This window comes from Felis catus, chromosome A2, assembly GCF_018350175.1.
Source record: "Felis catus isolate Fca126 chromosome A2, F.catus_Fca126_mat1.0, whole genome shotgun sequence".
In the NCBI taxonomy this organism is placed as follows: domain Eukaryota; kingdom Metazoa; phylum Chordata; class Mammalia; order Carnivora; family Felidae; genus Felis; species Felis catus.
The window spans coordinates 22362619-22376547 of record NC_058369.1 but is presented as its reverse complement, the minus strand read 5'-3'; the positions used below and the strand labels follow the sequence as shown (position 1 = coordinate 22376547).

Below are 13929 nucleotides of genomic sequence, written 5' to 3'. Positions count from 1 at the left end.
TTCCTTTGGAATTTTACATTTCTAAAAGTAGTGACTCCAATGAAATGACTAGAGTCCTCTGGGTGGTTTTCTTCAGCAGCAACAGTCCCAAGGTTGAACTCACCTGTACCTGCTCAGCCTACTAAGTCCCCGTGTGATGTGTCGATGCTGCCCTCTCTGCTGCAGCGGTAAGCCTGAGCACCAGCCCTTCTGTCTCGTGTGCCAGCCCCGTTGGCAGCCTCTACATCTGCTCCGTCCTCATGCCAGCCAGCACAGGAACCGGAGAGATCAAACAGGTCAGCAACCCAAGGTGACTCCATCCATTTCCACTTGCTTCTCCACTTTTCTGGGCATATGGTCTCCAACGCACTTGTGAAATGTCTCAGTCTGAACGTGAAAGACTGGGTGCCACTAAGGAGTAGCTAAATGCGTTCAAGATGAAACGAGAAAATAATATCAAGCAACACTTCTTCAGTTGCCAGATTCCATTTTCAGAGTCTCTGTTTCATACTTCCCATCAAAAACAAGTTAGGGTTTCAAAGCAAAAGAGAGGAATGACTGATAATTGTGAAAGATGATTTCGTGAAGTTAAGAACCATATTTGACTTTGGGTGATGTTAACCAAGCTGCCGTGTTATACAATTAGTAAGGAAAAATGAAGTGATTGGGGAGGCATCAGCAATAGCCTGTTTAGCCAGCGAGTTGAGGTGACAGTGATCTCCTTCATGGTATCCTTTTGAACCTGGTTAGCAGTCTTTCAAAGGAACACCCATCACTGGGTCATAAAGAACTTGCCCCTAAGAGACTATAAACCCATTTTCAATGAACCCATCATTGAAGGAACCAAGAATGTCAAGCCCAAGTAAGGTTTTATTCATCTCTTTGGTAGTAGAAAGATTAAAAGCAGAATGTTTATTGGCAAAATAATTTTTTAATCACCCACACATTTTAATTTGCTGTGTAAAATGATTCTGCTCACAAGTAATAATGTGTTTTGACTTTATTAGGAAAGCAGCTGTAGAAAATTTATTTATACATACATAACAGAATTTTTAAAGTCAAAGGCAGAGACTTAACCTAACTCCTCACTCTGATTTTGTTAAATAAATGCATCAACTTCCACTTCTGCTATGGAGGATTAAGTAGTTTGTACTAACTTTCCTTCAGAGGACAACTAAAAAGAATTTGACCAAAACAATGAGAAATAATTTTTTTCAAAATATCAGAGAGCTAACGAGTGAGAAATTGCTTGATAAAGATCCAAGAGAAGATAGAACTTAAAGAGAGGTGAGTCTGTCATGAAGGTTACTACTGCCCAAGAGGAATTTGCCAAGCAGTGCTTACGACAGCCTCACGAAGTTAGAGGATCAAAATTTAGCATCTCGAGTTATGGGGGAAGTAAGGAGACTTATTCTTCATGGCATACCCATATGTATCTTTTGATTTCTTATATTATGCTCAGGTATCACATTAAAACAAAAATATATCTAAAGACTATTAAATCCTCTGCTCTGAACCATTTAGTGAATAAGAATAATAAATCATGGGGTGACGGGTGGCTCAGTCAGTTGAGCGTCAGACTCTTGATTTCAGCTCAGGTCACAGTCTCACAATTTGTGAGTTTGAGCCCCACGTTGGGCTCTACACTGACAGTGCAGAGCCTGCTTGGGATTCTCTCTCTTCCTTTCTCTCTGTCCCTTCCTCTTCACTTGCACGCATGCATGCTTTCTTTTTCTCTCTCAAAATAAACTTTAAAAAAAAAATAATAAATCATATGTTCCTTAAAATCAGTGGGTACATATCTATACTTCTAATTTTTCCAAATATAAAAATCGGTGTTAAGACTTATAAACATAGTAATAGAATGTACATTTCTATTTCTTCACTCCATTTTCAGGGATCTAGAGATAAGGCTTGGAAAGCAATAATCTTTTTGTACCAGAGAATACAAGTCTAAAAATATTAAAAATCTGCTTTTAATGATGAGTCAAAAAAATGAGACAATTAAAGGGCTAAGATTTCTGAGCCCGAATGCAATAAAGAATACAAGGCAGTAACTGTAAGAACAAACACAGAAAAGGTTAATAAAGAATATAAATGCCAAGTGTTTTCCACATTCCCTAAAGGCAGAATTGAGGGCATGTTATTGTTTTGATGGAACCCATATCCCTTCACTATCTTGTGGTAAACACTACCCCTCTTCAGCTCTCAAACCATGAGGTTTAGGTGAGATTGACTCCAGCTCGAGGTAGCTGTCTTTCAGAACAGCCCATCCCTCTGGCCAAGGGATTGATGTAGAGACGGGAAGGTAATTAACTTGGCTGCTTAGGGGAATTTAATGCACAGGATGTCTAGAAAAGAAAAAACTGGGGGAAGCTATTTTGCAACTGAGAAAACTGAGATACAATCTTCAGAAACCACTTCCCATTCTATGCTGAGGACTACTGTTTTAATAACTGTTATTGTGTGGAGAGGCAGTATAGTACAGGAGTCAAAAGCACAAACTATAGAGCCAGACTTGGTCTTAATCTCTGCTCTGTTTCATAACTAGCTGTGTCATTTGAGCTATTTATGACTCAGTTTCCCCATCTATAAATGGGAATAATAGTGGAGCCCACTTAGTAAGGTTGAAGTTTAAATGAACTAATACATGAAAAGCACTTAGGATATTGCGTGGCACAGGGTGAGTGCTATATAAATGTTAGCTATTATTCTTTTTCTTGTAAGGATTAAATAAACTAAGAAATAGAAAGTGTTTAGAACAGTGCCTGACATATAGTAAACTCTGTGTAGTTTACTATATGTCACTATTCACTATTGTGCTGATGTTGGCAGCACATATACTAAAATACTAGTCATTATTAAGACCATTCATTCATTCATCCATTCAACAAATATTTACTCAGTGCCTTTTCTGTGCCAGGCCAATGTCTTCATTCTGGACCAGCAGTATCCAACAGAAATGTAACATGAACTATAAATATAAGCCAAGTATATAATTTAAAATTTTCTGGCAGTCACATTAAAAAAGTAAAAAGAAATTGTTAAACGTATTTTTAATAAAATATTTTATGTAGTCCAATATTCAAAATATTATAATTTCAATGTGTAATCAATATAAAAAATTGAGATACTTCACATCCTTTTGTTTTTTTATTTTAAGTCCTTGTAACCTAGTGTGTATTTTGTGCGCAGAGCACGTATCAATTCAAACTAACCACATTTCAACTGCTCAACAGTCACATGTGGCTAGTAGTTAACCTGCAGTTCTAGACACTGAAGGTTAGGGAAACAAAGGGAATGGTTTCTTTGTCCCCCAACCACCATGCTACTAATTACACTCTTTTTTCCAATTTGCAAAGTCCTTTCACATTCATTATTTCACTTGATAGCAACATACCTGGCTTTGAAGGATAGATTAGATTTTACGAGGTGGGAAACATTTCCATTCAGAGGAAACAGATGAGTAGAAGCAACAGGACAGGAAAACAAGGGGTCTGTCAGGGAATTAGAAGTCAGGGAGATTAATGTGAGATATATCAGGGAATCCCTCAGTGCCAGACCAGGGAGTCTGGGTATTATTTGTTAGGTGGTAGGGAGGAGAGAAAGCGAAAGTAGTGAGCAGGAAAGAAGCTAGGTTGGATTAAACTGGCAGCTATGTATACCATGAAATGGAGTGACAGGCTAGAGATAGTTCATTAGGAAATCACTGCATTATATCTCATTTAGAAATGATCAAGACAGGGCGCCTGGGTGGCGCAGTCGGTTAAGCGTCCGACTTCAGCCAGGTCACGATCTCGCGGTCCGGGAGTTCGAGCCCCGCGTCAGGCTCTGGGCTGATGGCTCAGAGCCTGGAGCCTGTTTCCGACTCTGTGTCTCCCTCTCTCTCTGCCCCTCCCCCATTCATGCTCTGTCTCTCTCTGTCCCAAAAAATAAATAAACGTTGAAAAAAAATTTAAAAAAAAAAAAAAAAAAAAGAAATGATCAAGACAGAAAAAGAGAAAGGAAGAGATAACTCAGCAGTGTCCGGTACTCAGGGGATCCCCATGTTAGTTCCCTTCCTCCTTTGGTGACTGGGCAAGTTTTCAGAAAGATATCCCCCCCAGCCAACTAACAAATATCTGTGTACCTACTATCCACCAAGGACTAGGACAGACCTTGAAGAGATAAAAGGGAACAAGGCAGGTAGGGCTCATGACCTCTTAGAGCTTATGTTTTCTTGAGAGAGACAAAGATCAATTTTCAGGTAATAAAATAATTTTGCATTGTGTTAAGCACTATGAACAATCATGGAGATGAGGGGCCAGGGAAAGGCTCTCAGAAGTGGTGACACAAACTGAGATCTAAGGGATAAAGGCAGCTGATGTGCAAGGCACCAGAAGACCGCTCCAGGTAGAAGGGAAAGCATGTGCAGAGCCTTGGAAGCATAAGAGAACTTGGGGTGCTCAAGAAACTAAAAGTACAATGTTGGTAGCGATAACATCGGTGGGGATTGTAGAAGATAACAGTTTGAAAGACAGAATCAAGTGAACAGGTCCTGACGGGCCTGAGGACCATGAAAAGGAACTGGATTTCATTTTAAGAGCAATAGGAAATCACTAGGAATGAGGATTTTCATTTTAAAATCATTCTTGCTGCAGTGTGGAAAAACTGCTTAAGGCTGACAAAGGTGGAAGCTGGGATTTCAGGTAAGGCGCAAGGAGAGTAGAGCGCGTTGAGATGATAATAGCGGGTTAAAAAAGTCCTTGGTACGGGGCGCCTGGGTGGCGCAGTCGGTTAAGCGTCCGACTTCAGCCAGGTCACGATCTCGCGGTCCGGGAGTTCGAGCCCCGCGTCGGGCTCTGGGCTGATGGCTCAGAGCCTGGAGCCTGTTTCCGATTCTGTGTCTCCCTCTCTCTCTGCCCCTCCCCCGTTCATGCTCTGTCTCTCTCTGTCCCAAAAATAAATAAACGTTGAAAAAAAAAAGATTTAAAAAAAAAAAAGTCCTTGGTACAATTAATGACCCTTTCCAGTATTTTCTGCAAAAATAATCCATGATTGTGCTGCAAAAATCACAAAATAAGTAAAGGATGTTGTCTTGTTCTGTTATGCACTTTGGGGGGGGGGGATGCTCCCAAAAAATTCAACATTAAATATTTGTTCTAAATATTAGAACATACTTAAAATCTTAACCCAAACTACTAAATGCAAGATACGATTTTCTCCAAAATGTAATTTTCTGCTTCATTTTAAATGAGATGATAACCTTTTTCCAGATAACACATGGCTTCAGCACTGCGGGCTGGAGGGGGGGGGGGGGTCGGCACAGCCATCAGGACTCCATCTAGAAAGCCAGCGAAGTACCAAAGTCCTTGAGACAGGAATGCGATTGCCACGTTCAAGGAACAGAAAGTCGCCCACTGGCTGGCGCAGAGTAAAACCACCATCAAGGCACACAGTACACGGTCCACATTTAATCAGTGACCACCTAATAACTTCTTACACATCTGTCGCGTTCACAATGCTTGCGTGCAGTCGCCATCAATAAGAAACAAGAACAGAAAGGTCTCGCGCTACACTATTTCTTTTTTCACGGTTGCCTTAAAAAGAGCTAACAATTCCATTCACTTCTGGCGAACCAAGAGCAGAAACACTGGTTTTAAAAAGAATGAGTACATCTAGAGGGTGCCTGTCTGTGCATTCCGAAAACACGACAATAGAGCTCCCTACGGTTTGATCACCGCCTCAGCCCGAAGGCACTTCCCTCCACACCCTCAAATACCAACACTTCTGGAATATTCTGAGGAACCCCCTCCTGCCAGCAGTTTCTTCAAGCCTTCGCACATAGAGCAGCTTCGCATTCCCGAACTGGACCCACGGGCCCATCAAGCAACTAGAACATAGCTTTTCTTCACCGTGCGGGGCAAACGAGCTCCTAGAGCTCAAACCCAAAAGGAGACAGGAAAGCGCGCGTTTACGGGTTAAAATCCCAAACATCATTTCCGCTTACCTGACCGGCAGCCCTCGCTCTACCGGAAGTTGCCGGCGTGACGAAGCAAAAAAAAAAAAAAGCCGCCAGTCATGCGCGTCCCCCTTCCAGCAGCCAATGGGCTCCGTCCACCTCCTTCCTCCGTCGCCGTTGTGTGCACCCGTGGGCTGTGACGTCCGAGGGCGGGTCGCGGAGGGAGATACCGGGGCCGAGAGGGGCCAAGCCCCTCAGTCGCTACGGAGGCGGGGAACAAGGGGCAAAGATGGTTTACATCTCGAATGGTGAGTCGCAGGGGCCGCGAGGGCGACCGCTGGCCTGCGAGGGCCGACCCGGGTTTCTTCCATCCTCGCCCGCCGGCCCGGCTTTCCCGGAGTCGCCCGGGCCTGCGCCGCGTCAGCCGAGCGTCCCTGAGCCCGCGGGCGGGGGCCGAGGTCCCGGTGGTGACGACGGTGCCGGCTGCCCGGCGCCCTCGCCCAGCTTCTGACTGTGGGTCTCGCGAACGTGGGCTTTCGCGTGTTTCACGAGGCATGACAACAGGGTCGACACCGTCTGCGCGGTGCCTGTGTTTGGGGCGCAGTGATAGCGCTCTTCCCGATCAACCCATTCGGCCTCTGTGGCAGCCCTATTCACGTAGTAGTTTATTGTCCCGTTTAGGGGTGAGGACTGACGCGCAGCAAGGTCCACTAGGTTGCTCAGCATCACAGACGAAGGGAGGCGACTGTCGGCAGGGTCCTTGCTGGTATCTACTAGCCGGTCTTTCTCTAAAACCTGTAAAGAGAACTAGATATATAGGATAAGGGGGCACCTGGGTGGCACAGTCGTTTAAGGTCCGATTCTTGATTTCCATCTCACTGCTCACGAACTGAGAGATCGAGCCCCATCTCGAGCTCTAGGCTGACAGCGCAGAGCCAGCTTAGGATTCTCTCTCTGCCTGCACCTCCCCTGCTTGCTCTCTCTTTCTCAAAATAAATAAATAAACTTAAAAACTGGATAGGCTCCACCCGCCAGGAGTAGGTGGCTAGTCACACACGCAGTTGTTTTGCCCTAATTCCAAGGGGCACAGGGAGAAGCCCCGCCCCCTGTAGGAACAAAGGTAACTGTTCCTGGAGTAGAGAATCAGAGAAGAGGCTTAATTCAGAGACTCCACGAAGAAAGTGTCTGGAAAGGAAGGACACAAGATCACTGGGTCAGACCGCTGCCAAAAGTGCCCGCCCACCTGTTTGACTCAGGTGGAATCAATGCCTTAGTGCAATCTTAACCAGTAGGATCACTGGAGCTAGGGAGGTCCTTGTTCTATTTGAATCATCCGTCTTCAGAGATGATTAAGGTGTGATGGGGAGAAGTCTGGCTGGGTGCACTTTGCATTTCTTTGCTCTTCAAAATCTCTGCCTCCTCTTCTCCCAATTAAAAATCTTTGAGGGGCACCTGGATGGCTCAGTCTGTTGAGCATCCCACTCTTGATTTGGGCTCTGGGCATGATCTCACAGTTCCTGAGTTACCCCCCCCCCCCAGCCCTCCCCCCTCCCACCCACCCAAGCGCTGCACCTGCTTGGGATCCTCTCTCTCTCTCTCTGTCTCTCTCTCTCTCAAAATAAATAAGCTTTAGTGTTTATTTACTTTTGAAGGAGAGAGAGACAGAGTGAGAGCAGGAGAGGAGCAGAGAGAGAGGGAGACACAGAATCTGAAGCAGGCTCCAGGCTCCCAGCTGTCAGACAGTGCCCGATGCGGGGCTCGAACTCACAAATTGGGAGACCATGACCTGAGCCCAAGTCGGATGCCGGACATTTAACTGACTGAGCCACCCAGGCACCCCTCTAAAATAAATAAACTTAATTTTTTTTCTTTTTTAATCTTTGAAACAAGTAGGTTTATGGACACTAAACAAAAACATTAAAGTTTCATCTTATTTTGGGCACTTGCAGACTTTGTGTTATATCCTTTGTGGGTAAGGCTGGCAGCTTCTATTTATGCATTATTGAGTAATTCTTTGTAGTGGGTCTTTCTGTGTATGCATTGTCCTATTGGATCCACATAAATAACACAAAGTTCCCTTTAAGTTCTTTTATGTCACTTTTATAGTTGAGAAATGCCAGCTGCATCCAAGCAAGTTATTTCCTTCTGCATATGTTGGGAGGGGAGGTTTCTGCCTTCAGAAACTAGGAGAGAAAGTACCAAACATGAGGTAGAACATTGCAAAGCGTTCCTTAGAATCGCAAAGAGAATTGGTATGTTCTAGTTAAATCTCTTTTAGAAGGACTGAATTTATCAGCACTTTACAGTCAGCAAAACATTTTTCTTACTGTCAAATGACTTCTTTTTGAATAATCCTATATTACTAGCCTGGGAATACTTCTTTTCAGAGAAGGAAAATGTCCCACCAGCCAACGAAGCAGAGCTAGTAAGAGGCAGCCACGCTCTGTCTTGAAGTGTATCCCTTTTTTCTCAATAGCTCCCTTGAGACCTCAGGTCCAAGTGAATCCCTGAAAGACTGTCAAAGAAAGAGGAATTGTAGACCCTGATTGAGGGGGTGAAAGTGAGTATGGGGAAGCCCTTGAGCAAATGGAGAGGAGAGGTTGGCACGTAGTTCTTCTCCCAAAATATTCTGACATCTTGATTTGCAAGGCTAAAAACCTTAGAGAACTAACTTTTCATGTTGTAACTTCCATTATTTAAAGTGGTTTGAAAAATAGGTTTGTTTGTGCTTAAGATAAAACTGGAGTCTATAATTAGAATCAACAGCATCCCGTTACAGAAAAATGTGGTTATTTTAATGAACAAGGCAAATTCTCTTTCATACTTAGAGCACACAAATTCTTTGATGTCTGAAAATTTTAACATAACTGATTCTAAACAATTGTAAGAGTGTGTATATATATATATTTTTTAATCCAGGAAAGAGACTTTGCAGGTGAAAAGAAATATTTTGAACACATTTAGGAAGATGGAAGTAGTGTAAACATTTTTTATATTCACTCATTCCATTTGTTTCTTCAAAATACTTGAGTAAAGAGATTCATGCACCAGTATTCATTCATGCTAGCATTGTCACAACAGCCAGTAGGTGGAAGCAACCCAAGGATGTACGCACGCATGAGCGAAATGTGGTACATACATATGATGCGATATGAATCAGCCTTAAAAAAGGAGATTTTGACACATTTACAACATGGATGAAACTTGAAGACCAAAGCCTACCACCAAAGTCAGAATACCGTATGATTCCTCATAATGAGGTTCCTAGAGCAGTCAAATTCATAGAGACAAAGTAGAATGGTGGTTGCCAGGGACTAGGAGAAGGGAGAAAAGGGGAGTTAGTGTTGAATGGGTACAGAGTTTCAGTTGGGGAAGGTAAAAAAGTTCTGGAGATGGATGATGGTGAACGTTGTACAACAGTGTGAATGTACTTAATGCCATAGAGCTGTACACTTAAAAATGGTTAAAATGGAAAATTTTAAAGCCTATTTTACCGCAATTGAAAAAGAGAAAAAATACTTGAAGTGTAACTCACCAAAATTAAGAACATAGGAAGGCATTTGACGTATTAAAAGTATGACCCCTAGATCATTGAGCTTTACTTCCCTGAACCCTTCCTTAGAAGGATGCACATAGAACAGACCTTTCCTTGTGCTGACCATCTGAACAGTGAACAGGTCGAAAACTGAGTCTCATGTTTCCTAAGTGATTAATTGTAATATATCTTGTGTCAGGGATTTGTAGCACTAACTGAAGTTTCTTTTTTCTTGTCTGTAGGACAAGTGTTGGACAGCCGGAGTCAGTCCCCATGGAGATTATCTTTGATAACAGATTTCTTTTGGGGAATAGCTGAGTTCGTGGTTTTGTTGTAAGTGTAATAATTAATAATGTTCTTAATAGCCCTGATATTTCAGTTAACGGAAATACATTGGATACATTATGTGGAGTATCTTACACAAGCTGAGCTTTCCTGAAGCAGTTTTTAATTGTAAGTTTTTTATTATTATCATTAGCTCTTCTAAGGGAAATGAAGACTTCTTTGGTGATGAAGCTGCCCCCAAACATCTTACGAGTATGAATCTGATAGTGGAGTTAGTAAAGCTTGACTGTGTCTTAGCCTTAGTGGTAACGATTTCAGTCTGCAGCTCTGGAGCCAGGCCTCCGTATTCTAATGCCAAATGACAGTGCCTCACTTTCTCTCTACTATTCCAGCTGTAATGGATATGTGCAGCTTTTATTCCATATTGTACAATAAACAAACAAGGGGAATTAGATCTTGATAAAAAAATATCCCAAGGAGTAAAGTTGTTTTTTCAATTGTTAACATCAATACAGGAGACAAAAACTTAAACTTTACTATAAGTCCAAGCAATTCTTAGTTAAATGCATTTTTCTGGTCTTTCCCATGCTGTTTTGTAAAAATTATTCATCAATTACCAACAAGTCTTACTCATGCTAAGTTTGAATATACGTTTGAATGTCACATAGCAGAGAACTGCAGGGATGCAGAGATACGAGAGATCGCCCCTTCCTTTATTGACTCTAATTCATATTACAATGGGTATTGGGTTGGATGTGATTGTGGAAGGTGGAAAAAACACAGGAAAGACGGCAAAGAAGTTTGAATAGCAGACTGCGATCTTTACACTTAATTGGATTGTAGCTGTGGTGTAGAAAAATAATCTGATGGCTGCATGTAGCATAAGTTTAAAGGGGTTAAAGAAAAAATGGAAGAGATGGTTCCATAGAAAAATACAGTGGGACAGAGGGTCCTTAATTTGCCTACTGCAAAACTTCACTAAAGTCTCTTACAAGCTTCGCCTATTCTCTGTTGTTTATTTAAAGTATTGGTTTAGGGGCTCCTGGGTGGCTCCGCCCCTTAAGTGGCTGTCTTTTGGTTTCGGCTCAGGTCATGACCTTATGGTTCGTGATTTCGAGCCCTGCGCTGGGCTCTATGCTAACAGTACAGAGGTTGCTTGAGATTTTCTCGCCTTCCTCTCTGTCCTTCCCCTGCTCATGGTCTCTCTAAATGAATGAATGAATCAATCAATCAATCAATAAGGAAGCAAATAAATAAACCAACTTAAAAAAAAACCAACATTGTTTTAACTTAAATTCGTCTCCCTCTACCAATAAAATTCCATCCAAATGGATTCCCAGAAGCCCTGTGTCTCTAGCATACTACCTTGGGCTCCTCCCTCAGCAAGGTACCATCAAGTAGGCTGTTGGCTGGGGAAGTGCAGGGGAAATGAATGTGCAATGCTGTGAAAACAGACTCTGGGACTTGACAACTGATGTAGAGTAGAGGGAGGAAGTTGGGCATGGCTCTCGTTTCAGAGTCACTCCTAGACTCCGTCAAGGAGAGTTATTAGCACATATGAAGGACAGGAGTGGTAGCTTTTGCCCAGAACATGGCACAAATGCAGACATATGCTCGTGCTAGATGGTGCTGTCCAGCTGGCTTTGAAAAATGTGGGGTTGGAACTAAGTTGGTTTTAGTTATCTTCTCACAGATATAATTGAAACCATGGAAATACATTTTATGTTGAAAGCGGTATTTCTGTTGTTTTCTGCCCCTTGTTTCAGTTTCAAGACTCTGCTTCAGCAAGATGTGAAAAAGAGAAGAGGCTACGGAAACTCCTCTGATTCCAGATATGATGATGGAAGAGGGTAGAGCTTTCTAAGTTGATAATAGATATTTTTACCAGTCTGTAATTTTAATTAAATTAGATATTATGGATAGATAGATATAGTTTGGCTCATGGAAATAAAAGGTTTAAATTCTATTTCACAAGATTAATGCATTGCCGTAAATTAAATCAAGTTGCTTCTGATTTCATAACCAGAGTCAATTTGATAAAGCTAAGATGTATATCAAATATCCTCTGGGCAAAGTCTAAATTAGAGGCTGAAAGTGATGACCAACATTAAATCTAGAGATTTTCACTGTGGAATCTGGATTTCCACTGCTAAGAAAAACCAGAGAAGATCAAGCAGCACTTCCATGGAGCGGAGTTTCAGTTGGGCATTTATTTACAGGAGACACTGTTCAGGCCATCACAGTCCTTGCTTGACCCACTTCCTCATGTGCATTAAGTGTCTGGTCCCTGTAGGGGTTTGAATTTTCTCAACTCCTGACCTAGTTGGTAATTCCTATTTTAAATAGAGAAGAGGGTCTGTTTGAGTGTTTGAAAGGAACCACTTGATGTCTACTAAACAGTAGAAATTTTTCTTTTAGGCCACCAGGAAACCCTCCCAGAAGAATGGGTCGAATTAATCATCTGCGTGGCCCTAGTCCTCCTCCAATGGCTGGTGGATGAGGAAGGTACCGTGAAATCTGAAATTACTGTGCAGAGATTTCGTTTTGAAAATACCTTCCTAGGGAAGTTTTCTTTAGGAAAACAGAAGTTGCCCAACATTTTGTAATTATTCAGACATCTTGTATGGAAAAATATCTCAACCCTTAAAAATTTGTTGAATTGTATTATCAAAGTGTGTTTTGAAAACAGGTAAAAAAAAAAAAAAAAGATAGTTGGACTTTTTTGTGCAGATCCAAATTAATAACTATTAACTTATAATGCTTTCTTTTAGGTAAATGTCTGCTCTAAGAAGCAGACAACTGGACATGCACATCCATAGCAGAAGGAAACCATCAAGAGGTAGAGGACTGACCGTGCTGGACAAGCAAATGAATGTGTATGTCTAAACGAGAATTGCTCTGTGTCCTCACAGACAGATGAGGTCGTGCTGGGAATTCCCTCCCCAGGGATCTGGCATGACTGACATGCAGTTCTATAAATGCACATGTTTGTCTCATTCTTTTTTGTATAGTTTATGAAAGTATTAATATAGTTTTAATAAGTAAATATTTTTAGGTTACAAAACTTGATTTGTCATCTTTGTATAATTAAAAAACTCCAAATTTGAAGAAAAATAAAAGGTTGTGTATTCAGTACAACTAGTGTCTCCTTTTTAACTTCTGAAATACTATTCACTGTTAATTTGTTCTCATTTATAAATAAATCACATTGTATTTATTTCAATAGTATGCATACAATTTTATCTCAAAACATATTTGTCCTGTGAATCTTTAATACAAAATATCGGATTTGCTACCAAATATAATTAGGGTATTTATAAAGCCATAACCAACAAACCTGAGCTACATACAAAATGAAGATTGGCTAGGTGGGTTTAATATCATAGGCTTCTGTGCTGTCTTCACAAATTTGAATTCTAAACCATTGCTTAAGATACTGCCTGTTGGCTTTCACCCCCATGAATGCTAGTAACTCTCATATTCTTTCACTACAATGGAAGCTCTATGAGGTTAGGGATTTTTGTCTTTTTTACCCCAGTGCTTTGAATAGTGATTAAATGTGATAGGCCCTGCAATATTTGTTGGAAAAACGAATAATACAGATAATTCTGCTTTGTGTTCAGCAGTCTTTGAATTTTTTTTTTTTTAACGTTTATTTATTTTTGAGACAGGGAGGGACAGAGCATCAACAGGGGAGGGTCAGAGAGAGGGAGACACAGAATGGGAAGCAGGCTCCAGGCTCTGAGCTGTCAGCACAGAGCCCGACGTGGGGCTAGAACTCACAGACCGCAAGATCATGACCTGAGCTGAAGTCGGCTGCTTAACTGACTGAGCTGAGCCACCCAGGGGCCCCCAGCAGTCTTTGAAACAAAATTTCAGGTAAAAGCATTTTTATATTTTATTTAGAAGCATTTATTTAACCCTGTTTGTCAGGAAATGAGGATGTAGTGGCATGAGACACTGGTCTTCAAACATAAGGAAAGGGACAATTATAACACAATTTTAAGGAGAAGAATAATAAAGACAGTTTATTGACCACTCAAGCCCGTGAGACATTTTATCTTTCACATATTGTTAATTCTGATGCACTGGGTTAGGTAGATGACATTGCATTATACAGATAACATGCAAAGGGTCAGCAAAGTTTTATGATGTCCAGATTGTATGGCTGGTGAACGGCAGGGTCATT

The 13929-nt window shown here is 41.6% G+C and overlaps 1 protein-coding gene and 1 long non-coding RNA gene across 3 annotated transcripts in view; one reads left to right on the top strand and one right to left on the bottom strand.

Annotated features, from left to right (window-relative positions):
* The window catches only part of LOC109496164, a 135358-nt gene extending 129257 nt beyond the window's left edge, over nt 1–6101 (bottom strand). Inside the window, exon 1 of one of the 2 annotated variants that reach the window (XR_002152044.3) lies at nt 5969–6101. This is a non-coding gene — a long non-coding RNA (uncharacterized LOC109496164). The remainder of the gene's footprint in view (nt 1–5968) is intronic. The other variant, XR_006593539.1, reaches the window with a different exon arrangement.
* SELENOK (selenoprotein K) lies at nt 6071–12878 on the top strand. The gene is made up of 5 exons (XM_003982351.6): nt 6071–6228; nt 9698–9788; nt 11507–11590; nt 12159–12245; nt 12512–12878. The coding sequence occupies exons 1-5, from the start codon at nt 6210–6212 to the stop codon at nt 12513–12515; spliced, it is 285 nt and encodes a 94-aa protein (XP_003982400.4). The 5' UTR covers nt 6071–6209; the 3' UTR covers nt 12516–12878.
* Nucleotides 12879–13929: the final 1051 nt, after the last annotated feature.